At 40.7% G+C, this 25,485-nt stretch overlaps 1 protein-coding gene and 1 pseudogene across 8 annotated transcripts in view; one reads left to right on the top strand and one right to left on the bottom strand.

Annotated features, from left to right (window-relative positions):
• Nucleotides 1-25,485, top strand: part of POLQ (DNA polymerase theta) — a 116,871-nt gene that overhangs the window by 29,041 nt on the left and 62,345 nt on the right. For all 8 annotated transcript variants that reach the window (XR_010132908.1, XM_055383755.2, XM_063704094.1 and 5 more), the window contains 6 exons: nucleotides 4,588-4,730; nucleotides 6,398-6,602; nucleotides 6,934-7,076; nucleotides 17,604-17,797; nucleotides 19,333-19,457; nucleotides 22,528-22,771. Coding sequence is in view for 7 of the 8 variants with exons in the window: in XM_055383755.2 (XP_055239730.2) it covers nucleotides 4,588-4,730; nucleotides 6,398-6,602; nucleotides 6,934-7,076; nucleotides 17,604-17,797; nucleotides 19,333-19,457; nucleotides 22,528-22,771 (1,054 nt within the window). In the remaining variant the exon portion in view is untranslated. The remainder of the gene's footprint in view (nucleotides 1-4,587; nucleotides 4,731-6,397; nucleotides 6,603-6,933; nucleotides 7,077-17,603; nucleotides 17,798-19,332; nucleotides 19,458-22,527; nucleotides 22,772-25,485) is intronic.
• On the bottom strand, nucleotides 21,338-22,156 carry LOC101133242 (large ribosomal subunit protein eL8-like; annotated as a pseudogene).

Raw genomic sequence — 25,485 nt, 5'->3', positions numbered from 1 at the left:
TGGTGCCAAAATAGCGATTTGCAAGTTCAGCAGTCAGTAATAAATTATTTGATCCTAAATAATTTCAACTTCCCTCTTGTGATGTGGATGAGTCCTCCCCAGACAGGTGGTTGCAGGAACCTGTACATATATACTGATGTTCATTTGGACATTGTATAAACCTTGCCCATTCAGGAAAAGGGCAGTTCATTTTGTTGAAGAATCAAAGCCCCGAAAGACCTTTAAACAGCCCAAAGTGGCTTGTTTATCTTGCTGCTAATGCTAGTTGATTCATTTTCTAGGTAATTTATATGTGTGTGTTTTCTTTCTTAAGCTGGGCTGTTTTGTAGCCATTACAAGAGTCAGGTGTTATATTCATGTGATTTTTAAAAATTGGATATTGACAAATTATAATTGTATATATTTTTGAGGCACAGAGTGATGTGATCTGTATACAATGCAAAATGATGGAATTAAGCCAGTTAACATATCACCCCCAAATACTTATCATTTATTCTTCCTGTCTAACTGAAGCATTGTACTCTTTGACCATCTTCTCATCCCTCCAACTCCCTAATCTCTTTCTCTCCTGCTTGATTGAGCCTGCTGCTAAAGCTTTGATTGCATTTTTCAGTTCACTCATTGTACTCTTCATCTCTAAGATTTCTCTTTCTTTTTTATTTTCTATTTCTTTGTCAAACTTCTTGTTTTGTTTGTATATTGTTTTCCAAATTTTAATTTTTTATCCATATATCCTTGTAGTTCATTGGACTTTTTTAGGAGAATTATTCTGGATTCTTTCTCATTTCACAGATCTTCATTTCTTTAGGGTTCATTGTTAAAGCTTTGTTAGTTTCTTTTGAAGGTATCTTGGCTTCCTGGTTCTTTGTAATCTGTGTTCTTGTGTTGGTATCTGCATATATGAGGAGACAGCTACCTCTTTGGCTTTTATAGGTGTTCTTTGTCAGGGATAGAACTTCACTTGTCTAGCCTTTGATTCTGAATAGGCCAACTGGCAGCAGCCCTGAGCAGGCAAAGCTTGCTTTGGATTCTGTAGATAGTTGGGCTGCTGCCTTTGCTCTGAGTTTGGGTGGGACTGCCGGCTGGGCTCTGCTATCAGGTGAACCCACAAGCTGAGCTCTGCCGTCAGGCAGAGTTGCTGGTTTGGCACTGCAATCACCTCTCGGCTGGGCCCCAGAGTGTATTCCTTGGCCAGATGGTACCCCTATTTGAGATCTGTACTTGGACAGTGTTGCAGGCTGGGCCTTGAGGTTAGGTGGAGTTGCTATTCTGGACCAGTGGGCCAGCTGCTATGCTCAGTGGAAATGCATGATTGAGCATGGTGGCTCATGCCTGTAATCCCAGTGACTTGGGAGGCTGAGATGGAAGGATCGCTTGAGCCCAGGAGTTTCAGGCTTCAGTGAGTTATGATCATGCCACTGCACTCCTATGTGAGTGACAGAGATCCCACCTCTAAAAATAAAATTAAAAAAATGCACATCTGAGGTTTGCCTCCCTGCCTAGGTGGGGACTTGGAGTGGGCTTTGAGACTGAACTGAGGGCTGTTTAAACTTCCACCCTTGGCAGAACTAGTCCCTGCACTTTGCAAAAATACAGTATGATAGGCATCTTCCACCTGGGGCAGGTCCTTGAGGCTGAGCTTGAGCACTGTTTAAAATGCCAGGTTTGGCAGAACTAGCCCCTGCTCCTTTCCAAAATGCACTGTGATGGTCATCTCCTTTCCTGGGCAGGGTCCTCATGAGCTTTGACGCTGGGCCTGGAGGCTGGCCATCTAAAGATTCAAGCCAGGTAGAATTTCCTACCACTTCTAGAAGTGATCAGTTTGGCTTTGTCCTGGGCTACACTGTTTAGCTGTTAGCTGGTACCTCTGATTGGGCACCACCACTGGCAGGTACACAGAGCTACCACCAAGATCTGCATGCTGGTTGCCGTGAGCTCTACCTCCTTGCTTTGTTTCTGCCTGACCCCAGGTGATCTAGCCGTGCTGTAACCCAGCATGTTCTCTGTGAGGCGAGACTGGAGTTGGCTTCTTGGGAAGCCTCTTGGAATGCTAGGGAAGCTCTATGTTCTCTGGTTTTCTTTTCCCACTGTAGAAACCATGAGCCCTGGGGATTCCTTTCTGTGTGATACTGTGCTGACTTAGGGGAGTGGAAGGGGTGATGAGGTCAAAGTGAGATAGTTTCTCTTACTGTATCTTGCAATTTTTATGTAGTTTTGTGGTCCATGCATAAGTTTCAGACTTATTCCCAAGTTTTGGGGTTTTTTTTTTTTTTTTTGGTTATTGTTGTTGTTGTTTTTTTTTTAATACACGGAATTTTGCTCTTGTTGCCCAGGCTGGAGTGCGATGGCGCAATCTTGGTTCACTGCAACCTCCACCTCCTGGGCTTAAGCGATTCTCTTGCCTCAGCCTCCCAAGTAGCTGGAATTATAGGAATGTGCCATCATGCCTGGCTAATTTTGTATTTTTAGTAGAGATGGGGTTTCACCATGTTGGTTAGGCTAGTCTTGAACTCCTGACCTCAGGTGATCCATCCACCTTGGCCTCCCACAGTGCTGGAATTACAGGCATGAGCCACCATGCCTGGCCTCTTTTTTTTTTTTTTTTTGAGATGGAGTTTCACTCTTGTTGCCCAGGCTGGAGTGCAGTGGCACTATCTCGGCTCACTGCAACCTCCACCTCCAGGGCTCAAGCGATTCTCCTGCCTCAGCCTCCCAAGTAGCTGAGATTACAGGAATGTGCCATCATGCCTGGCTAATTTTGTATTTTTAGTAGAGACGGGGTTTCACCATGTTGGTTAGGCTGGTCTCGAACTCCTGACCTAAGTGAGCCACACTGCTTGGCCTCCCAAAATGCTGGGATTACAGGCATAAGCCACTGGGCCTGGCAGTTTTGGGGTTTTCACAGAGGTGTTCTTGTCTGCAGACAGAAGTTAGTTGAAGCTTCTGGGGAGGGGAGTAGTAAAGCCTCCTAAACCACCATCTTGCTGATATCTTGTTTTCCTTTTTTTTTTTTTTTTTGAGATAGAGTCTCTGTTGCCAGGCTGGAGTGCAGTGGTGTGATCTCGGCTCACTGCAACCTCTGCCTCCTGGGTTCGAGCGATTCTCGTGCCTCAGCCTCCTGAGTAGCTGGGACTACAGGTGCGTGCCACCATGCCCAGCTAATTTCTGTATTTTTAGTAGAGGCGGGGTTTCACCATGTTGGCCAGGCTGGTCTCCATCTCTTGACCTTGTGATCCGCCCTCCTCGGCCTCCCAAAGTGCTGGGATTACAGGTGTGAGCCACTGTGCCCGGCTGTTTTGCTTTTTTAATGGTGCCTATCTTTATAATCATTTCTGGGATAAACAGCCATTGATAATCAAGTTTATAATCCCTTCACTTTATCCTATCTTGATTCTTAGTTTGGCAATTGGGAAGGATAATCTGTACCTTCTCTTTGCCTCGGGTGGTAAGGATATTCCAGCACTGTGCCAGTTTTATTTAAAAAAAAAAAAGTATTCTTCATTTGTCTTTTTGAACCTCTTACCTGCTTTCTTTCCCACAGTATTGGATTCATTTTTGAAGAAAAATTATGATTCTCTGTAGTCATAATTGTTGCAATAATAGTTTGTATTTGTTCAAATTGTATAGTTGTATATGGCTTTAACATATAAGTGCTTTCATGTATTTTTGTTCATTTGGTTGTCACAATAAAGCATTTAGATTAGTAAATGTTATAATATAAATTTTGGGTATCTACAAGTATTTTTGAATTTATTTTATCATATAACTGATAACAATTTACATTTGCATTTTACTTTATAGGTTTGAAAGTACCTCTATTAATTACTTCATTATTCAATAATAATGGTTAATCCTGTAGGGGAAGAAAAAGACTTTTCCTCTACTTTCTTAGGTTCTGCAGTTGGGACCTGCTAATTAAATTGACAGATTAACAGGAGAAAAGGCATATAAACTTTATTTGATGCTAATATTTTAATTTTTATGTACATGGAAGCCTTTATAGAAAAGGATTGAAGACCTGAGAAACTGTTTAACCTGGGGTCTTATATAACATTTTAACAATGGGCAGTAAATTGTGGAGAAGCAACAAGAAAAAGGAAAAGGTATCTGGGCTTCTAGGGGCAACAAATTGTGAGAAGGTAAATATATGGGGGAAACTAATGGAAGATAGAAGTTATTTTAGTAGGTAGAGTTTGTTTGTGCAGACCCATCTCAGTGCTGACCTGTCTCCAGTGATAAGGGTTGTTGTCCTGTATGGGAGAGGGAAGGGAAAACATCATCACAAAGAGAAAAATTTATTCTTGCTTTTAGGCAGATAGGGAGAGGACAAAGAGTTCTTTCTGTGTTTGCTGCTTCCCAATGGCCTTCAGCTCAAAATAATCCTTATGCTGAAGTGGCATATTTTGAAGTAGCATATTCTGATCCCCTTCTGTCCAAAGTTCAAAAAATAGCCATAATTTTATTACCATAACAACCACTATCATCTCTTGTCTGCTTTTAAGCAAAGTAAGGCAACTTAAAATCTCTTTAGCAGATATCTTATGGAACTATATTGGGATTTTGCAAATGTGTATCTTTTGGTTATAGGCGAGAGTATCTTAATTTGTAAAAACTCTGAGAAATCAAAAGGCATAGCTCTCCTTCAGGGTTCTCTAAAGCCTGTTCGCAGCTGTCTGCAAAGACGAGAAGGAGAAGAAGTAACTGCCAGCATGATACGAGCTATTCTGGAGGTAAGAGAGAATTTACTAAGTTATGATTTGCTCTTTTATGCCTAAATTAGTAAAATATTAGTATATGAAAATCTTAGCTTTATTTATTTATTTTTTTAATTTATTTTTAAGACAGAGTCTCACTCTGTTACCCAGGCCGGAGTACAATGGCATGATCTCAGCTCACTGCAACCTCCGCCTCCCGGGTTCAAGCAATTCTCCTGCCCCAGCCTCCCGAGTAGCTGGGATTACAGGCACACACCATCATCCCTGGCTAATTTTTGTACTTTTAATAGAGATGGGATTTCACCATGTTGGCCAGGCTGGTCTTGAACCAGCCTTCAGGTGATCTGCCTGCCTTGGCCTCCCAAAGTGCTAGGATTACAGGTGTTAGCCACTGTGCCCGGTGCTTTATGTTTTTTTTGTTTTGTTTTTGAGATGGAGTCTCGCTGTGTTATCCAAAATTTCAGATGAATTTAATGATTCATTTCTTTTTCTTTCTTTGTTTTTTTTTTTTTTTTTTTTTTTTTTTTTTTTTTTTTTTTTTGAGATGAAGTCTCGCTCTGTTGCCAGGCTGGAGTGCAGTGGCACAATCTCAGCTCACTGCAACCTCTGGCTCCTGGGTTCAAGGAATTCTCGTGCCTCAGCCTCCTGAGTAGCTGGGACTACAAGTGCCCGCCACCACACCCAGTTAATGTTTTTTTTTGGAGACGGAGTCTCGCTCTGTCACCCAGACTGGAGTGCAGTGGCGCAATCTTGGCTCACTGCAAACTCCGCCTCCCGATTTCACACCATTCTCCTGCCTCAGCCTCCCGAGTAGTTGGGACTACAGGCGCCCGCCACCACGTCTGGCTAATTTTTCTATTTTCAGTAGAGATGGGGTTTCACCGTGTTAGCCAGGAAGGTTTCAATCTCCTGACCTCGTGATCCGCCTGCCTCGGCCTCCCAGAGTGCTGGGATTACAGGCGTGAGCCACCGCGCCCGGCTCACCCAGTTAATTTTTGTATTTTCAGTAGAGACGGAGTTTCACTGTGTTGGCCAGGATGGTCTCGATCTCCTGACCTCGTCATCTGCCCACCTTGGCATCCCAAAGTGCTGGGATTACAGGCGTGAGCCACCATGCCTGGCCCACTTATTTTTCTTTTTAAGAAAATATTTTATCTACTTTAAGGAGAACTTTTCTGTTGTCATTAGGTGTTACCAACAGTTACAGTGAGTGGTGATGGGAAAGTAAATAAAGAATCTCTACATTAAGATTCTAAGAACATTTAAAAAAATGAGAATGAAATAGCTTGCTTTATTTTATATTCAGAGGGCTTGCATGTTTTATTTATTTATTTTTTTAATTGTTTTTTTGAGATGGAGTCTCGCTCTGTCGCCCAGGCTGGAGTGCAGTGGCGTGATCTTGGCTCACCGCAAGCTTCGCCTCTTGGGTTCATGCCATTCTCCTGCTTCAGCCTCCCAAGTAGCTGGGACTACAGGCGCCTGCCACCAGCCCGGCTAATTTTTTGTATTTTTAGTAGAGACAGGGTTTCACCGTGTTAACCAGGATGGTCTCCATCTCCAGACCTCGTGATCCGCCCGCCTCGGACTCCCAAAGTGCTGGGATTACAGGCGTGAGCCACTGCACCTGGTGGCTTGCATGTTTTCTTAAAAAGCTACAGAAATTTCCAAATATCTTCTTTCAGATAATAGTTGGTGGAGTGGCAAGTACATCACAAGACATGCATACTTACGCTGCCTGCACATTTTTGGCTGCAAGTATGAAAGAAGGGAAGCAAGGAATTCAGAGAAATCAAGAGTCTGTTCAGCTTGGAGCGATTGAGGCCTGTGTGATGTGGCTACTAGAAAATGAATTCATCCAGAGTACAGAAGCCAGTGATGGAACAGAAGGTAAGTGTGACTTCTCAGTTGCAATTTACTCACTTTTTCTTCTTTAGTGAGAGTGTATGACTGCTCAGTGAATGGAAATTGTCTTTTCATGTAGTATAAAAGGAATTTGATTTTTTGAGCAGTGTATCAACTCATTTTTAGTAAATCAGTATTGTATTTAGCAACTTCAGACCATTATTATAGAGCCTGCTCATACATTTTCATGCGCTGGATAAGGTACTATTTGTAAAATTTATCAGCCGGGAGGGTTAGCATGGAATACAGAAAGATAGTATTTTGTTTTATTTTATTTTGAATGTTCCTCTGTTTCCTCACCCTAACCCTAAACCAGGAAAGGTGTATCATCCAACACATCTTGGTTCGGCTACTCTTTCTTCTTCACTTTCTCCAGCCGATACTTTAGATATTTTTGCTGACCTGCAAAGAGCAATGAAGGGCTTTGTTTTAGAGAATGATCTTCATATTCTCTATCTGGTAAGTTCTGTTTTAACAATTATGTTTGTGAAAATAGGGAGAAAAAAATAGATATATAATCCTGAACATCAAAGATACCCTAACAGAACATCTCGTCTGTTTTCCATGCCTAGGTTAGTACTGGTGGGAATAGAGAAGAGGTAAGAAGAGAATTGTTTTAAAGTAATAATCTAAATGTTCTAGTTACCTTTAAATTTATTTTCTCCAACCTCCTTTCAAAAAAGATTTGAGTTGTTTTATAAAAAATATATATTTTTACAATGTATAAAAGAACAGCAAAGAAAAATGGGATATCAGAAAATTAAAGATCGGATCATGATGTAAAACTCAAGCAAAGGTCAGTACACAAACATGCATGCCATTAAGTCATGTCCAGTGCTGTTGTCAATTTTGATTCTGGGTTTTCTAGCAACTAAAAGAGGAAAGCTTGATTAGTGTTAATATTCATAAGATAAAAAACAAAACAAGTTTAGGAAAAACATTGCATTTCCCTGCCTAAGAGAAATTTAGTCCTAAAAGGATACTTTGGAACTTAACATTGTTGATAAAAATCTCTATAATAAATGCAATAAGGAATTTTAAAAGTTTGTTTATATTAGACAATGCTCTGTGAATATTATTTTGTATAACAAAGATATTAATAAGAATTGGATAGTGTTTAAGGTCATATTCTCTGGCAAGAACCTGATCAGAAATAATTAATTTTGTCAGTTAAGAGCAGATGCATGCATTTTGATAAGCAAGTGATAGGGGGAGGTGAGTAAAATTGAAATTATCATTAGAATGAAGGGGGCTTATCAGGAAGTGTGTTTCAATAAAAATCACTATGTAGTGAGCAGAGGGGAAATGTCTAGACAGTGCCAATTTTCTTTTATTACAAACTTGCATAATACATTGGTGATAATAGGCTCAAAGGTCTGTGCCCAAGAATGTGGCTGGGAGGAATCTCAAAGCAGGTTTCACCGGTCATCTATCATGGCCTTAAAAATAAGTCATTTATTATACAGTGGCTAAGATTGTGGGCTCTAGGGTCAGACTGCCTTAGTTCAACTTTTGGCCTCATCACTTAGTAATCATACAACCTTGGGTAAGTATTTAACCTCTCTTACGATTCCATTTCCTCATTTGTAAAATGGAGATAATAATACCCACCTCAGGGCTGATAGTCTTTGATGAATGTTTGGTATCTGAATAAATATTTAATAACATCTATTATTTCTAGTAAATTCTCCCATAAACATTATGTAAGTCATTTGCCAAATTACCTAACTACTCCTACTCCTGTTCCCTCTCTAAAACATGAAGACTGTTGGCAGTGTTAGTATGCTGAATGCTTGTGGTTAGTGGTCTTGTGTACTTCTCTCACCATTCGAGTTGTATGCCCTTCAAGAGTTAGTTGTGTTCCCAAACTTGTTCATGTCAGTTTGCTTCTGAGAAAATTAGGCTGAGGCAGAAGGATCACCTGAGGCCAGGAATTTGAGACCAGCATGGGAAACAGAGCAAGAATCTGTCGCTACCAAAAAAAAAAAAAATTGTGTGTGGTGGTGCATGCTGGTAATCCCAGCTACTTGGAAGGCTAAGACAGAAGAATCACTTGAGCCCAGGAGTTCTAGGTTATAGTGAGCTATGATCGTGCCACCATGCTCCAGCCTTGGTGACAGCAAGAGACCTCGTCTCTTAAAAACAAGCAAAAAAATATGAGATAACTGAAAGCTCTGAGAAAAAGTTATAGGAATTTAGACAGGGAAGAAACTAAAAGGACACTGCTCAAAGTTTATTTTGCAATTATCTTTAATTTTTATTTATTTATTTATTTTTTGAGTAGAGTCTCACTCTGTTGCCCAGGCTGGAGTGCAGTGGCACAGTCTTGGCTCATTGCAACCTCTGCCTCCCAGGTTCAAGCGATTCTTGTGCCTTAGCCTCCTGAGTAGCTGGGACTACAGGTGCATGCCACCACACCTGGTTAATTTTTGTATTTTTAGTAGAGACAGAGTTTTACCATGTTGGCCAGGCTGGTCTTGAAGTCCTGACCTCAAGTGATCCACCCTCCTCGGCCTCCCAAAGTGCTGGGATTACAGGTGTGAGCCATTGCACCCGGCCAACGATTATCTTTAATATCTAACTTCACATTATGAAACAGAAACTGGATTTCTTAGACAATGTATTGTGGTTATGGTTTAAGAAAGCCATGGTAAATTCTAATCAACAGACTCATGCTCAAAAGGCCTTGACCCTTAGCTCAAAGCATTGGCAATTAAAATACATTTATGTTTTAAGTTAGACAAAACATTTAGTGTTTGCATGTACTATTTTATATTTTGAATATATAAAACATTTCTGTGATTCAAAAGTCAGAACTATATAAACAGGAATAGTCAGAGAAGTCTGACTCCTATATCCATCCCTTCCATGCCTTTTCAACCTACCTTTCATAGATGACTGTTTTCATTCATTTTTTAATGTATCTCTTCTCTTTTTTAATTTTACAGAAATTATCAGACATACATATTCTTCACCTTTTTTATACAGAGGGTAGCATGCTGTATACATTATACCTTTTTTTTTCTTAACAGTGTATCTTGGAAATCACTTCATATCAATTCATTTTTTATTCTTTTTTATAACTCTATAATTCTGTCGTGTAGGTGGATGTACCGTTGTTTATTCTATCAGTTCCCTATCGATGGACATTTGGATCATTTTCAATATTTTATTGTGGGAAATTATGCTGCAGTAAATAACATGGTACACACAGTGTTTAGTTTTTATGGAGGTGTATCTTTAGGAAAGACTGAAATGTAAAACCATAAGTGATTTTGGTAAAATGTAAAACCAAAGAGTGAAATGTAAAACCATAAGTGATTTTGGTTTTGCAAAGCTGACCTCTGTAGAGTTTGTATCATTTTCCTGTTTTACCAGAGATATATTAGAGTAGTTGTTTTTTCACAGCTTCACAAGTAGAGAGTATATGGTCAAACTTTTGTATTTTTGAGTGTAGTTTTAGTTTACATTTTTTTACATTATGAGTAAATTTGAACATTTTCCCCATTTATATAAAATGTCCAGAATGGCAGTCTATAGAAACAAAAAGTACATTTAGTGCATTAGTAGTTACCCAGGGCTGGGGGAATGTGAGGAGGTTGGATGAAAATGGAGAGTGATTGCTAATGGGTACAGGGCTCCCCACCTCCCTCCCCGGTGAATTGTCCATGTCTTTTGCTCATTGTTCTGTTGTGTGTGTGTTTTTTGTTTTTGTTTTTGTTTTGTTTTGTTTTTAGTTTTAAAGGTTTTTTTATATATTAGGGAGATTGGTGCTTTGTGGTATAAGTAGAAGGATTTTCCTCTTGATTTTTCACTTGTCTTTTGACTTTGCTTATTATATGTTTTGTCTAGTAGTTGAATATATGGACTTTTGAATTAGTGAGAAATTTTTCTTGCTCTGAGATTATTAAGGAATTCACCCACATTTTCTTCAAGTAATTGTATAGTTGTGATCCCCCTATTTTTTTTTTTTTTTTTTGAGATGGAGTTTCGCTCTTGTTGCCCAGGCAGTGCGCAATGGTGCAATCTCGGCTCACTGCAACCTCTGCCTCCTGGGTTCAAGCGATTCTCCTGCCTCAGCCTCCTGAGTAGCTGGGATTACAGACATGCGCCATCACGGCTGGCTAATTTTGTTTTTTTTTTTTTTTTTTTTTTTTAGTAGAGATGGGGTTTCTCCATGTTGGTCAGGCTGGTCTTGAACTTCCAACCTCAGGTGATCCACCTGCCTTGGCCTCCCAAAGTGCTGGGATTACAGGCATGAGCCACTGCGCCTGGCCTGCCCCTATTTTGAGCTCTGCTTCATTTGGAGTGTATTCTAGTACATGGTTCTTCAGTTTCATGTTTTTTTCATAATGGCTATCTGTAATCTCAGCATCATTTATTAAAAAATTCATTTACACAATGACTCAAGATGGCAGCTTTTATCTTCTGCATTTCCATTTGTATTTGGGTACATTTCTAATTCCATTTGTCATTGTGTATATTCATGTTTCACTTGTTAGTCTGACAAAAGACCAGTTTGACTGATTTTTGTGCCAGTGCCTCTGTTTTAATTAAAAACTTTCTGGTAGGGCAAGTTTCCCTTCATTGCTCTGCTTTTCAGTGTTCATAGCTATTCTTTTTGGCTTACTGTATTAGTCCATTCTCACACTGCTATAAAGAAATTATGGAGACTGGGATATTTATAAAGAAAAGAGGTTTCATTGGCTCATGATTCTGCAGGCTGTACAGGAAGCACAGTGGCTTCTGCTTCTGGGGAGGCCTCAGAAAGCTTCCAATCATGGCAGAAAGTGAAGGGGAAGCAGGCACATCTTATATGGCCAGAGCAAGAGGAAGAGAGTGAGAGAGAGGCGAGAAGTGCCACTTACTTTTAAACAACCAGATCTCACGAGAACTCACCATTGCAACGACAGCACCAAGCGGGGTGGTGTTAAACCATAAGAAACGGTCTTCATGATCCAATCACCTGCCACCAGGCACTATCTCCAGCATTGGAGATTATATTTCAACATGAAATTCGGTGGGGACACATATCTATACTATATAAATCTACACTTGGGCCCCTAAATCTCATGACCTTCTCACATTCCAAAATACAATCATCCCTTCCCAACAGTCCCCCAGAGTCTTAACTCATTGCATCATTAACTCAGAAGTCCAAAGTCTCATCTGAGAGAAGGCTAGTGCTTTCCACTGATGAGCCTGTGAAATAAAAAAACTAAGTTAGTTACTCCCAAGATGCAATGGGTTTACAGGCATTGGATAAATACTTCCATTCCAAAAGGGAGTATCTGACTTGGTTAGGTTGTATAATCCTTTTTATGTTGCTGGATTTGGTTTGCTGGTATTTTATTGCTAGTGTTTTATTTGGTTTGCTAGTATTTTTGTCATAAGATACATTGACCTGTAGTTCTGTTTTCTCGTGATGTCTTTGTGTGGTTTTGGAGTAATACTAACTGCACAGTATGAGTTAGGATATATTTCTTCCTCTTCTGTTTTTTTTGAAGAATTTGTTAAAGATTGCTATTGATTGTTATTTAAATGTTTAGTAGATTTCACCAGTCAAGCCACTTGGGCCTGGGCTTTACTTTGGAGTAAATGTTTTGATGATGAATTTAATCTTTTTACTTTTTATAACTATTCAGAGTTTCGATTTTTTCTTCAATCGGTTTTGGTAGTTTGTGTATTTCCAGAAAATAGTCCACGTAGATTATCTAATTTGTTGGCATTTACTTGTTCATAGTATTCCCTTATAATCCTTTTTATTTATGTGAGGATGGTGGGGGTGGTTCCTCTTTCATTCCTGATTTTAGTAATTTGAATCTTCCTGCATCATTTCTTGATCAGTCCAGCTAAATATTTTTCAATTTTGTTTTCTTTTCATTCTTTCAGCAGATCATCTGAGGTCAGGAGTTCGAGACCAGCCTGGCCAACATGGTGAAACCCTGTCTGTACTAAAAATACAAAATTACAAAATACAAAAATTAGCTGGGCATGGTGGCACTCGCCTGTAATCCCAGCTACTCAGGAGGCTGAGGCAGAAGAATTACCTGAACCTGGGAGGCAGAGGTTGCAGTGAGCCGAGATTGTGCCACTGCACTCTAGCCTGGGTGACAGAGTGAGACTCCATCTCAAAAAAAAATTTTTCTGTACTGAACTTACAGTTTATTTTGTCATTATTCCCTAAACAATACAGTATATCAGCTATTTACGTAGTATTTGTGTGGTATTAGGTATTATAATTATGCTAGATGATTACTCTGTATATGGCAGGATGTGCATAGGTTATATACAGACACTATCATTTTATATCAGAGACTTGAGCATCCACGGATTTTGTTATCTGCAGGAGGTCCTGGAACCAATCCCCCACAGATAACAAGAGACAGCTATACATTTTGCTATGGTTTGGTGGAGTTCTATAGATGTCTCTTAGGTCTAATTGACTTAGAATGTTATTTTAGTCTTCTATTTCCTTTTGATTTTCTTAGTAGTTCTATTCATTGTTGAAAGTCGGGTATTGAAGTTTTCAACTACAGTCGGTATTCTCAGGGCATTTGTTCCCCTGTACCTCTTTTACTGCTCTTTTTTGAATGAAGGGAATATTTTCTAGTATAGTCATTATTGCTTAAGGACAGTGATACATTCTGAGGATTGCATCTTTAGGTAATTTCATTGTTGTGTGAATATTACAGAGTGTGCTTACACAAATGTAGATGGTATAGCCTGCTACACACCTAGGATATATGGTATAACCTTACTGCTTCTAGGCTACAAACTTGTTTGGCATGTTACTCTACTGAGTACTGTAGGCAGTTGTAATACAATGGTAAGTATTTGTGTATCTAGGCATTTCTAAACATAGAAAAGGTAATGCAACATGCTAGATATTTGATGACTATGATGTCACTAGGCAATATTAATTTTTCAGCTCCATTATAATCTTATGGGACTACTGTCACATATGCAGTTTGTCATTGACCAAAAATGTCATTATGTAGCACAAAACACTATGACATTTTAATTTTGTACATTTTTCTCTATATTTTTTGCCATTTTTTTTTTAGTGGTTACTCAAGGGTTTATCAGGTACAGCTTAAAATTTATACTAACTTAATTGCAGTGAAATAAAGAAGTATTCTTAAATAACTCTATTTTGATTCCTTTTTTTGTGCCATTGTTATACTTATTACATCATTATGTGTTGCAAACCTAACAGTACGTTGTTATACTTAGTATTTTATGTAATTTAATGTTTTTAGAGAAGCTGAGAGAAGAAAGGAGAGCAAATATACATTTACAGAGTTTGCTTCATTAACATTCTTATTTATGATTGTGTTTTTTTCTTCATTTATTTCTATGGATTTGGGACACCATCTCTTGTCATTTCCTTAGTCCAGTACAGCTTTGCTTCCACCTGCCTCCTGTGGGCTGATACTGTCAAATATATTGTGAGTTTTATATGTTATGGACCCAACAATTCAATTATATGCATATTGGCAGGTTGTAGTGGCTCATGCCTGTAATCTCAGCACTTTGGTAGGCTGAGGCGGGTGGACCACTTGAGGTCAGGAGTTCAAGACCAGCCTGGTCATCATGGTGAGGCCCCATCTTTACTAAAAATATAAAAATGAGCTGGGTGTGGTGGTGCATACCTGTAATTCTAGCTACTCAGGAGGCTGAAGCACAAGAATCACTTGAACCTGGGAGGTAGAGGTTGCAGTGAGCTGAGATTGTGTCCAGCCTGGGCAACTGAGTGAGACCCTGTCTCAAACAAACTAACAAACAAACCCAATACAGTACAAAAATATGCATATTGTTTTATAAGTTGCCTTTTAAATCAGTCAGGAGAAGAAAAGAGAAATATGTAATGATACTGTTTTTATATGTACTCACATAATTTCCTTTGTTGACTCTCTTTTTTTGGTTTGGAATTGAAATATGGTTTTGGTGAGTTTCTTTCAACCTGAAGAGCTTTCTTTAGTATTTCTTTGTTTTTTTTTTCTTTGGAGACAGAGTCTCATTCTGTTGCCCAGGCTGGAGTGCAGTGGTGCAGTCTCTGCTCAGTGCAGCCTCCGCCTCCCAGGTTCAAGCAATTCTCATGCCTCAGCCTCCCGAGTCCCTGGGATTACAGGCATGCGCCACCACTCCTGGGTAATTTTTTTTGTATTTTTAGTAGAGACAGGGTTTCGCCATGTTGACCAGGCTAGTCTCGAACTCCTGACCTCAAGTGATCCAAACCCCGCCCACCCAGCCTCCCAAAGTTCTGGGATTACAGGCATGAGCCGCTGTGCCTGGCTAGCATTTCTTATAAAATGGATTTGCTAGCAAAATTTTCTCAGGTTTTGTTTATCTGGAAATGTTTCTGTTATTTTTATTTTTGAAAAATAACTCTCCTTTATATAATATTCTTAGTTGAGGCTGGGCGTGGTAGCTCATGCCTATAATCCCAGCACTTTGGGAGGCTGAGGCAGGTAGATGGCTTGAGCCTAGAAGTTTGAGACCAGCAACATGGTGAAACTCCGTCTTTACCAGAAAAATACAAAAATTAGCCAGGTGTGGTGGTATGCATCTGTAGTCCCAGCTACCTGGGAGGCTGAGATGGGAGGATGGCTTCTGCCCAGGAGGTGGAGGTTGCAGTGAGCTGAGATCGTGCCACCGCACTCCAGCCAGGGTGACAGAGCCAGACCCTGTTTCAAAAGAAAAAACAATGTTTAGTTGACAGATTTTTTTTTCTTTGAGCAGTTTGAATATGTCATCTCACTGCATTTTTTGGCCTTCTTGTTTCTGGTGAGAAGTTAGCTCTTAATCTTATCAGGTTTCTCTTACATAGGATGACTTTTTCTTGCTGTTTTCAAGATTTTTTTTCTTCAATTTTAATGTTTTGACTGTGATGCGTCTTTGTGTGGATGCCTTTGTATGTATCCTGCTTGGAGTTCACTGAGTTTCTTGGATATGTAGGTTAATGTTGTCCATCAAATTTGGAATACTTTTAGCCATAATTTCTTCAGATGATTTTCCTTTTCCTTTCTATCTTCTCCTGGTACTCATTATGCATATGTTGGTACACTTAATGTTTCCCATATTCCTTTAAGACTCTGTTCATTTTTTCTGCTTTCTCCTCTCCCTCTTTCAGATTGCATAGTCTTTATTAATCTATTCATGTTTGCTGATTCTTTCTTATGCCAGCTTGGATATACTGTTGATCTCTCTAGTAAATTATCCATTTTAGGTCCAGGTTTGGTGGCTCACGCCTTTAATCCTAGCACTTTGGAAGGCCAAGGCCAAGGCAGGAGTGTTATTTGAGTTGAAGAGTTCAAGACCAACCTGGGCAACATAATAAACCCCATTTTAGTTACTGCACTTTTTTTTTTTTGAGACAGGTTCTTGCTCTGTTGCCCAAACAAGAGTACAGTGGCATAATTACGGCTCACTGCAGCCTTGACCTGGGCTCAAGCAGTCTTCCCACCTCAGCCTCCCAAGTAGCTGGGACCACAGGCATGTGCCATCATCCCTGGCTAATTTTTGTATTTTTTTGTAGAGACAGTGTTTGACCATGTTGCCCATGCTGATCTCGAACTCCTGAGCTCAAGTGGTCCTCCCCTCTCAGCATCCCAAAGTGCTGGCTTTATAGGCATGAGCCACTGTGCCTGGCCAGTTATTGTACTTTTAACTCCAGAATTTTCATTTGGTTCTTTTAAAAATAATTTTCTCTTTATTGTATTCTCTACTTAATGAGACATTGGCATCATGCCTTTTACTTCAAGCATGGTTTTTGTTTTTGTTTTTACCATATTTATAATATTTGCTTTGAAGTCTTTACTTATTTCAATAGCTGGACCCTCTCAAAGGTATTTCTTTTTATTTCTTTTGCCTGCTTTTCCCCCTGTGTTTGAGAAATACTTTCCTATTTCTTATATGTTTCATAATTTTGTTGAATCTTGACATTTTGGGTAATATATCAACTCTGAATATTGATTCTTCCCTTATCTCCTCTATGTTATTGATTCTTTCTTGAAAATTACTCAGAATACTTAAGATTGTACCTACAGTTAGAATATTGATATTAGAAGTGTCTATAATTAAAAACTTAGGTTCTGGCCAGGCGCAGTGGCTGATGCCTGTAATCCCAGCATTTTGAGAGTCTGAGGCAGGAGAATTGCTTGAGGCCAGGAGTCTGAGACCAACCTGGGCAACAGAATAAAACCCAGTTTCACCAAAAAAATTAAAAAATTAGGCAGACGTGGTGGCACTCACCTTGTAGCCCCAGCTACTTGGGAGGCTGACTTGGGAGGATTGCTTGAGCACAGGAGGTTGAAGCTGCAGTGAACTAGATCCCAGCCTGGATGATAGAACAAGACCTTGTCTCAAAAAAAAAAAAAAAAAAAAGACTTGGGTTCTATAAAATCCAGTTTGTATGCTTAGTGATCTCTTTCCATTTGTCCTGGCAGTGCATTGTTTGTGAATAAATGATGTTTCCATATGAATGAGGTATTATCACAGTTAGACATTTTTGTAAATCCTGAGGCCTTTGTCTTTTTATTTTAAGTAATTTTATTTTATTGTAATTTTTTTTGAGATGGAGTCTTGCTCTGTTGCCCAGGCTGGAGTGATGTGGCACAGTCATAGCTTACTGCAGCCTCAAACTCCTGGGCTCAGGCGATCCTCCTGCCTTGGCCTACTACAGCATTGGGATTACAGGCATGAACCACCACAGTCAGCCATTTTATTTATTTTATTTTATTTCATTTTTTTAGAGACAGAGTCTCACCTGGTCAGTTGAGCTAGAGTGCAGTGGCACAGTCATAGCTCACTGTGGCCTCAAACTTTTGGGTTCAAGCAATCTTTCCATCTCAGCCTTCTGAGTAGCTAGGACTACAGGCACATACCATCATGCCTGGCTTTTGTCTTTAATATGAAGTTTGTATATAATGGTTTTTTGTAATATAATAGTTTTAGTTAATGAATAATACTTCTTCCTTTTAGGTTACACCTATGTTTGAGGATTGGACTACTATTGATTGGTATCGATTTTTCTGTTTATGGGAGAAGTTGCCAACTTCAATGAAAAGGGTGGCCGAGCTAGTGGGAGTTGAAGAGGGGTTCTTGGCCCGTTGTGTGAAAGGAAAAGTAGTAGCCAGAACTGAGAGACAGCATCGACAAATGGCCATCCATAAAAGGTAAACGTCAAGGTCTCCGGGCTCTCCGGTATTTAACACAGTGCCTTGCATGTAGTAGATGCCCAGTTTATTGTAGTCACTTTCTTTGTCAATAAAATCAAAATTTTGGCAGAGTATAAGATTTTTCAGTTTTCTTTTTTTTCATTTTCTTTTTTTTTAAAATTTTGAAATGGAGTGTTGTTCTTGTTGCCCAGGCTGGAGTGCAATAGCGCGATCTCGGCTCACCGCAACCTCCGCCTCCCAGGTTCAAGCGATTCTGCTGCCTCAGCCTCCTGAGTAGCTGGGATTACAGGCATGTGCCACCACGCCTGGCTCATTTTATATTTTTAGTAGAGATGGGGTTTCTCCATGTTGGTCAGGCTGGTCTTAAACTCCTGACCTCAGGTGATCCACCCGCCTCCGCCTCCCAAAGTGCTGGGATTACAGGCGTGAGCCACCACGCCCAGCAAGTTTTCTATATTTACTAAATTTATTGGTATTTTAGTTTCTTTCTGCAGCTCACAGTTCAGCAGCCATTATATATAAATGTCTTTTAAGGTAGAATATTTAATTACCTCTCTTTTGTAAAGAAGGTGTTGATCAGAAGAACCACCAACTTACTGTGACTTCACCTGGGGTTATGCTTTATATCATACTTAAAAGTGATTCATTACCAATAGAGGAGAAGAGCTAATTAAAAGATTCAGGTGGAAAAATTGGTACAGGCTGTTAGCGTCTTTGAAATATAATGAAATTGGCTGGGTGCAGTGGCTCACGCCTGTAATCCCAGCACTTTGGGAGGCCAAAGTGGGCGGATCACTTGAGGTCAGGAGTTCGAGACCAGCCTGGCCAATGTGGTAAAACCCTGTCTCTAGTAAAAATACAAAAATTAGCCGTTTGTGGTGGTGTGCACCTGTAATCCCAGCTACTTGGGAGGCTGAGGTGGGGGAATTGCTTGAACCCAGGAGATGGAGGTTGCAGTGAGCCAAGATTGCGCCACTGCACTCCAGCCTGGGCAACAGAGTGAGACTCCGTCTCAAAAAAAAAGAAATAATAATGAAATGATTTTTCTTAAAAAACAGTCTCTAGAATATTATTTATAATATGGTTAAGTATAAATTTTATAAGGATTTATATACTTGGATTACTTTTGCTACCATTGCCTTTCAAATCAAAATTGTATGCTATATTTATATTGTCATTTTATTGGAGTAATGATATACATGTAGCTGTATATCAAGTTATCTTTTTAATTTTTGTGTCATCACATTTCTTGAACCAAGTCTCATTTCTTGTTAGCAGCAGTTTTGAATATGGGCAGGTTTTTGTTATACAGACATTAGTTCTTTACTATAGTACTAATGCATGTCAAAACTTGCTTTGCAAGCATTGATCTCAGCCTTTGTCCAGTAATCCTATTTTCTATTAAGAATCTCACCACAATGTATTATATAAGCCCTCTGTTGCCTTTCCAGTTCTTAGTCATTTTTCAACATACTGTATCTCCTAGTAGACGTGAAGGATCTCTTACCATGCTTTTGATGATTTATTCCCAGGTTTTTCACCAGTCTTGTGCTATTAGATTTAATCAGTGAAGTTCCCTTAAGGGAAATAAATCAGAAATATGGATGCAATCGTGGGCAGATTCAATCTTTGCAACAGTCAGCTGCTGTTTATGCAGGTCAGTTAAACAAAGGGTTTCACATTTATTTAATACTGTGATTTGAGGTCGAGTTAAGATTACTTTTTTTTTCAAATTCCATTTTATTGTAGGCTTCTTTAAAAGTGCTATAATTTTGTACAGTTCTTGTCATCATCAGAAAATTCAAAACTATGGCTCCTCAGGGCTCAGTACCATGTTACAGAGGATTGGTAACTAGCTGAATGTCTTGGCCTCCATTCCTTAGCAACCTGCTGACTATCCTCCTTTCTGTTTTTCTTTTCTTTTTCCTGTTGCAAGAAGAAACAGAAACAAAGTTCTCTGTGGTCTCCCCTTTCTTATTAAGGTACTGATTGCCGGGCGCGGTGGCTCATGCCTGTAATCCCAGCACTTTAGGAGGCTGAGTCGGGTGGATCACGAGGTCAGGAGTTCAAGACCAGCCTGGCCAAGATGGTGAAACCCCATCTCTACTGAAAATACAAAAAATTAGCCAGGTGTGGCGGTGGGCGCTTATAATCCCAGCTACTGGGGAGGCTGAGGCAGAGAATTGCTTGAACCCGGGAGGCAGAGGTTGCAGTGAGCTGAGATCGCACCACTGCACTCTAGCCTGGGTGACAGAGCGAGACTCTGTCTCAAAAAAAAAAAAAAAAAAGGTGCTGATTAATACATATTGTTGAGGAGAAGGATGGAAGATGGAGAGGGATTTCTGAACTCCTGTCTGACTGTTATAAAAATGATCTAAGGAACCACTGGTCTGCCTTAATGTATTAAACCCTAAGCAAACGAGAAATTCTGGGTCTGATTTTACTAAGGAATCCTTACAAGCCCTTAAGAAGGAAACTATGGGCTACAAGAGGGTGTGTTATATGTATAATAGGTTTCATCGTGAAGATATGTGCTTATGAGGGAGTACTGCGGGGAAGATGAGAAGAGATAGTGGTAGGAAGGGAGGCACTCACTCTTTTTTTTTTTTTTTGAGACAGAGTCTTGCTCTGGAGTGCAGTGGCGCCATCTCGGCTCACTGAAAGCTCTGCCTCCTGGGTTAATGCCATTTTCCTGCCTCAGCCTCCCGAGTAGCTGGGACTACAGGTGCCCGGCACCAAGCCCGGCTAATTTTTTTTTGTATTTTTAGTGGAGATGGGGTTCCACTATGTTAGCCAGGATGGTCTCAATCTCCTGACCTCGTGGTCCACCCGCCTCGGCCTCCTAAAGTGCTGGGATTACAGGTGTAAGCCACCTGCGCCCGGCCGGGAGGGACTCACTCTTAGACTCACTGGTATCAAAGATGAAAGACTGCCTCTAGGGGTTTATGTTCTTGTAGGGAAGTGTCACAAAATTTTAATTCAACAAATGTCTTTATGATATGGCACTTGTTTTGGTTTCTTTATTCCAAGACAGTGCAGCTATTGAGCTCAGCAACCTTTCTTTGAAGAAAATGCAGGTGGGAACTTCACTCTTTCTAGTTCTCTCAGCACTTGAATATTTAAACCAACCCTTTTTTCCTCTAGGTGGAAAGAGTCCCTTACTTTTTTTTTTTTTGAGATGGAGTTTCTCTCTTGTTGCCCAGGCTGGAGTGCAATGGCACGATCTCGGCTCACCACAACCCCCGCCTCCCAAGTTCAAGCGGTTCTCCTGCCTCAGCCTCCCGAGGAACTGGTATTACAGGCATGCACCGCCATGCCTGGCTAATTTTGTATTTTTAGTAGAGATGGGGTTTCTCCATGTTGGTCAGGCTGGTCTCAAAGTCCTTACCTCAGATGATCTGCTCGACTTGGCCTTCCAAAGTGCTGGGATTACAGGCGTGAGCCACCGCACCCAGCATCTTTACATGTTTTTTTTTTTCTTGGAAAATTTGTATTATTTTAATTATTTTTATATACAAAAAACTCAACAGTGTACATTTAACCCAGTTTAGTGTCAAGTTCTTTAGCCTTTGCCTTTTCGAGCTTGGTGATACGAGCCACAGACTTAGGACCCAGGACGTTGCCGCCCCAGTGACGGTGGATCTCATCCTATCTGTCGTTGTAATTGGTCCTGATAGCTTCCACCAGCTTAGCCAAAGTGCCTTTGTCTTCCGAGTTCACCTGTGTGAAGGCGACAGTGGTGCAGGTCTTCCTGTGGACTAGACGTCCCAGTCTTGCCTTCCCCTTGATAATGCAGTAAGGGACCCCCCATTTTACGACACAGGGCAGGCAAGAAGACAACTAGCTTGATGGGATCCGCGTTGTGTGCAATCACCACCAGCTGAGCTTTCTTGTTCTCCACCAAGGTGGTGACGGTGTTAACTCCTGTTCGAAGGACAGGTGGTCTCTTGGTGGGGACGTCCCCTCTGCCAGCAGCTTTCTTCTCGGCCCAGGCCAACAGCCTCTGCTTCTTCTCTTGCTTTGACTCTGGTCTGTACTTGTGGGCCAGCTTAAGCAGCTGAGTAGCTGTTTGGCGGTCCAGGGCCTGGGTGAACTGGTTAATCGCAGGAGGCACTTTCAGCCGCTTATAGAGGATGGCTCTCTGCCGCTGCAACCTGATATAGCGGGGCCATTTCACAAAGCGGGTGAGGTCTCTTTTGGGCTGGATGTCCTGTCCAGTGCCAAAATTCTTAGGCCTTTTCACAAACAGGGGATTCACCACTTTCTTAGTCTCCTGCTTCTTCACGACAGCAGGGGCCGGAGCCACCTTCTTTCCCTTGGCCTTCTTTCCTTTCGGCATCTTGGGCAGCGGGATGAGAGAGACCTTTACATGTTTTTAAGAGTTCTGTTTTGCTTAAGAAAGAGAGAGAGAGAGGAATGAATTAGGGTGAGGGCTTCTTGTTTGTTTTGTGTTTATGTGCTCTGCCTCAGTTTTCATGTGTTAACTTGAGGATTAAGAATAAATAAGATGACATTTAATGTCATCTCATGAAACTTAGCACATTTATTGTCCAATTAGTTAAGGCTCTGAATATATATCTGCTCCCTTGTTAACTTACACCTTGGGCCTTGTTAAATCTTAAAATTTTGCAGGGAAAAAACAAAAGAAAATATAAATACATCTAAAGAAATGGAGAATTCGTCTGTAAAAAAAATTGAATTCAACAAATATTCTATGAATGTTCTAGGGATGATTACAGTATTTTCCAACCGTCTGGGCTGGCACAACATGGAACTACTACTTTCCCAATTTCAGAAGCGTCTTACGTTTGGCATCCAGAGGGAGCTGTGTGACCTGGTTCGGGTATCCTTACTAAATGCTCAGAGAGCCAGGGTTCTCTATGCTTCTGGCTTTCATACTGTGGCAGACCTTGCTAGAGCAAATATTGTGGAGGTGGAGGTGATTCTGAAAAATGCTGTGCCTTTCAAAAGGTAAGAAAATACCTTTACCTACATGGGCTTATGAAATAAAAAAAAAAAATCATGTCAATTTTAAAATAATAGATAATGTATTAAAGTATTTTTCTCTTAAATAATCTTATTATATACTTGGTGTAAGTAGAAGAAAACATGGCTACTTTTTCCCCGTTGCAGATTACTTTTTTTTTTTTTGAGATGAAGTCTCACTCTTGTTACCCAGGCTGGAGTGCAATGGTGCGATCTCGGCTCACTGCGACCTCCACCTCCTGGGTTCAAGCCATTCTCCTGCCTCAGCCTCCCGAGTAGCTGGGATTATAGGCGCCTACCACCAGGCCCAGCTAATTTTTTATTTTTAGTAGAGACAGGGTTTCACCATGTTGTCCAGGCTAGTCTTGAACTCCTGACCTCAGGCAATCTACCTGCCTTAGCCTCCCAAAGTGCTGGGATTATAGGCGTGAGCCACTGTGCCCGGCTGCAGATTACTTTTTATTTTATATATTTAAAAAATAATACATGACTTAAAAACATTCCTACTAGAACGTCTGAGTGGGGCTGGGCACAGTGACTCACGCCTGTAACCCCAGTACTTTGGGAGGCTGAGGCTGATTGTTTGAGCTTAGGAGTTCAAGACTAGCCTGGGCAACATAGCAAGATCTCATCGCTACTAAAACTGAAAAAAAAAAAAAAATAGCTGGGCATGGTGGCATGTGCCTATAGTCCCAGCTACTTGGGGATGTGAGGCTGGAGAGTTGGTTGAGCCCGGGAGGTCGAGGCTGCAGTGAGCCCTGATAGTGCCACTGAACTCCAGCCTGGGTGACAGAGTAAGATCGTGTCTCAAAAAAAAAAAAAAAAAAAAAGTACTGAGCAAAAGTTTGGTATCAATGCTTTCTGCTTTGATAAATTTTGATTTTGGTCTGCTTTGATGGATTTTGATAATTTTGATGTGATTTCATTATATATCTCGGGCTCATCTTACACTTCAGGCAAGAGCATTTTAAAATACATTCCTCTGAAATGTTCTTTGGAATGCTAGTGTCCCTCAAAACAATTTGTGAGAAGATTCCTTGATTATTTTTTTGTGTGTATGTCTGAATAACCAATTTATTGAATGGGCTAGACTCAGTATATAAATCAAGGAATAGCTTAATTATTTTTTCTACCACTGTTTTTTGAACTCAGTCTTATATGAAATCTCAGGCAGATTCTATAGGTATTTAGTTACTTTCAGGTACTAACAACTAGTTTTATTTTCAGGTATTAAACAATTTGTTTTAGATGGAAGCATCAATCTCATTTCCAGTTAGTGTTTCTTCTCTCCCACTCACTTTAAACCTGACTCCCAGCTCTGAGACCTTAACCTGTGTGGGAAGGGATGGGGTATAGTATTTTACTATCCTCTTTGCTCTTGCATATCTCTTGCCCATGGAAGACAATTTTTCCACAGACCGGGGGTGGAGGTGGGGGTGGGCGGTGGTGGGGAGATGGTTTGGTTTTAGGATGAAACAAAACAATTAGATTCTCATAAGGAGCACGCAACCTAGATTCCTTGCATGTACAGTTCACAATAGGGTTTGCTGCAGCTGATCTGACAGGAGGTGGAGCTCAGGCAGCAATGCTCCCTTGCCTGTAGCTCACCTCCTGCTGTGCGGCCCAGTTCCTAACAGGCCATGGACTGGTACTGGTCTGCATCTCGGGGGTTGAGGACCCCTGGTTTAGACTTTTAACTGGCCACTTGGAATCTGTCCACATTTGCACGGTTTAGAGGTCAGTCAGAGATTTGGGCAGAGTTTATATGAAGAATTACGAGTTGTTCCTCTCTAGTTATCTGTTCTAGACTGCCTTAAATTTCCAACTAATGTAGTTACTCTTAACTCTCTTCTGATTTCTGTCAATCAGTGAACTCCAGGTTTTTATCTAAGTTTTTAGCCAACCTACAGGGTGCTGACTGGGCCCTGCCTTCAGGTAAAAAGTGAAAATTCACCCACTGCCATTTTCTTTCTTCCAAGTCTCAACCCCCCTCCAATTTCTGCTTTCTTTTGTTCATTTTCTAGTCCCTTCATATATTTTGCCCAGAGTTTATATTGTGTATTGTACAGAAGGATTCATTTTCTTTCTTGTCTTTTTTTTTTTTTTTTGTGACAGAGTCTCGCTCTGTCGCCCTGGAGTGCAATGGCGTGATCTTGGCTCACTGCAACCTCTGCGTCCTGGGTTCAAGCAATTCTTCTGTCTTAGCCTCCCAAGTAGCTGGGACTACAGGCACATGTCACCACACCCGGCCAATTTTTGTATTTTTAGTAGAGAAAGAGTTTTACCATATTGGTCAGGCTGGTCTTGAACTCCTGACCTCAGATGATCTACCCACCTTGGCCTCCCAAAGTGCTGGGATTACAGGCATGAGCCACTGCGCACAGCCTTTTAAAAAATTTTTTTAATGAGACAGGGTCCTGTTCTGTCACCCTGGCTGGAGTGCAGTGGTGTGATCTTGTCTCACTGTAACACCTCCTGGGTTCGAGCGATTCTCATGCCTCAGCCTCCCAAGCAGCTGTAATTACAGGTACCCGCTACCATGCCTGGCTGATTTTTTGTATTTTTAGTAGAGACAGTGTTTCACCATGTTGGCCAGGCTGGTCTCGAACTCGTTGCCTCAAGTGATTCGCCTTCCTTGGTCTCCCAAAGTGCTGGGTTTACAAGTGTGAGCTACCGCGCCCGGCCGGATGTTTTTCAAT

Source organism: Gorilla gorilla, chromosome 2 (assembly GCF_029281585.2).
Source record: "Gorilla gorilla gorilla isolate KB3781 chromosome 2, NHGRI_mGorGor1-v2.1_pri, whole genome shotgun sequence".
Classification (NCBI taxonomy): domain Eukaryota; kingdom Metazoa; phylum Chordata; class Mammalia; order Primates; family Hominidae; genus Gorilla; species Gorilla gorilla.
Note: the sequence above shows the minus strand (reverse complement) of the source record. Positions and strands in the feature narration are given on the sequence as shown.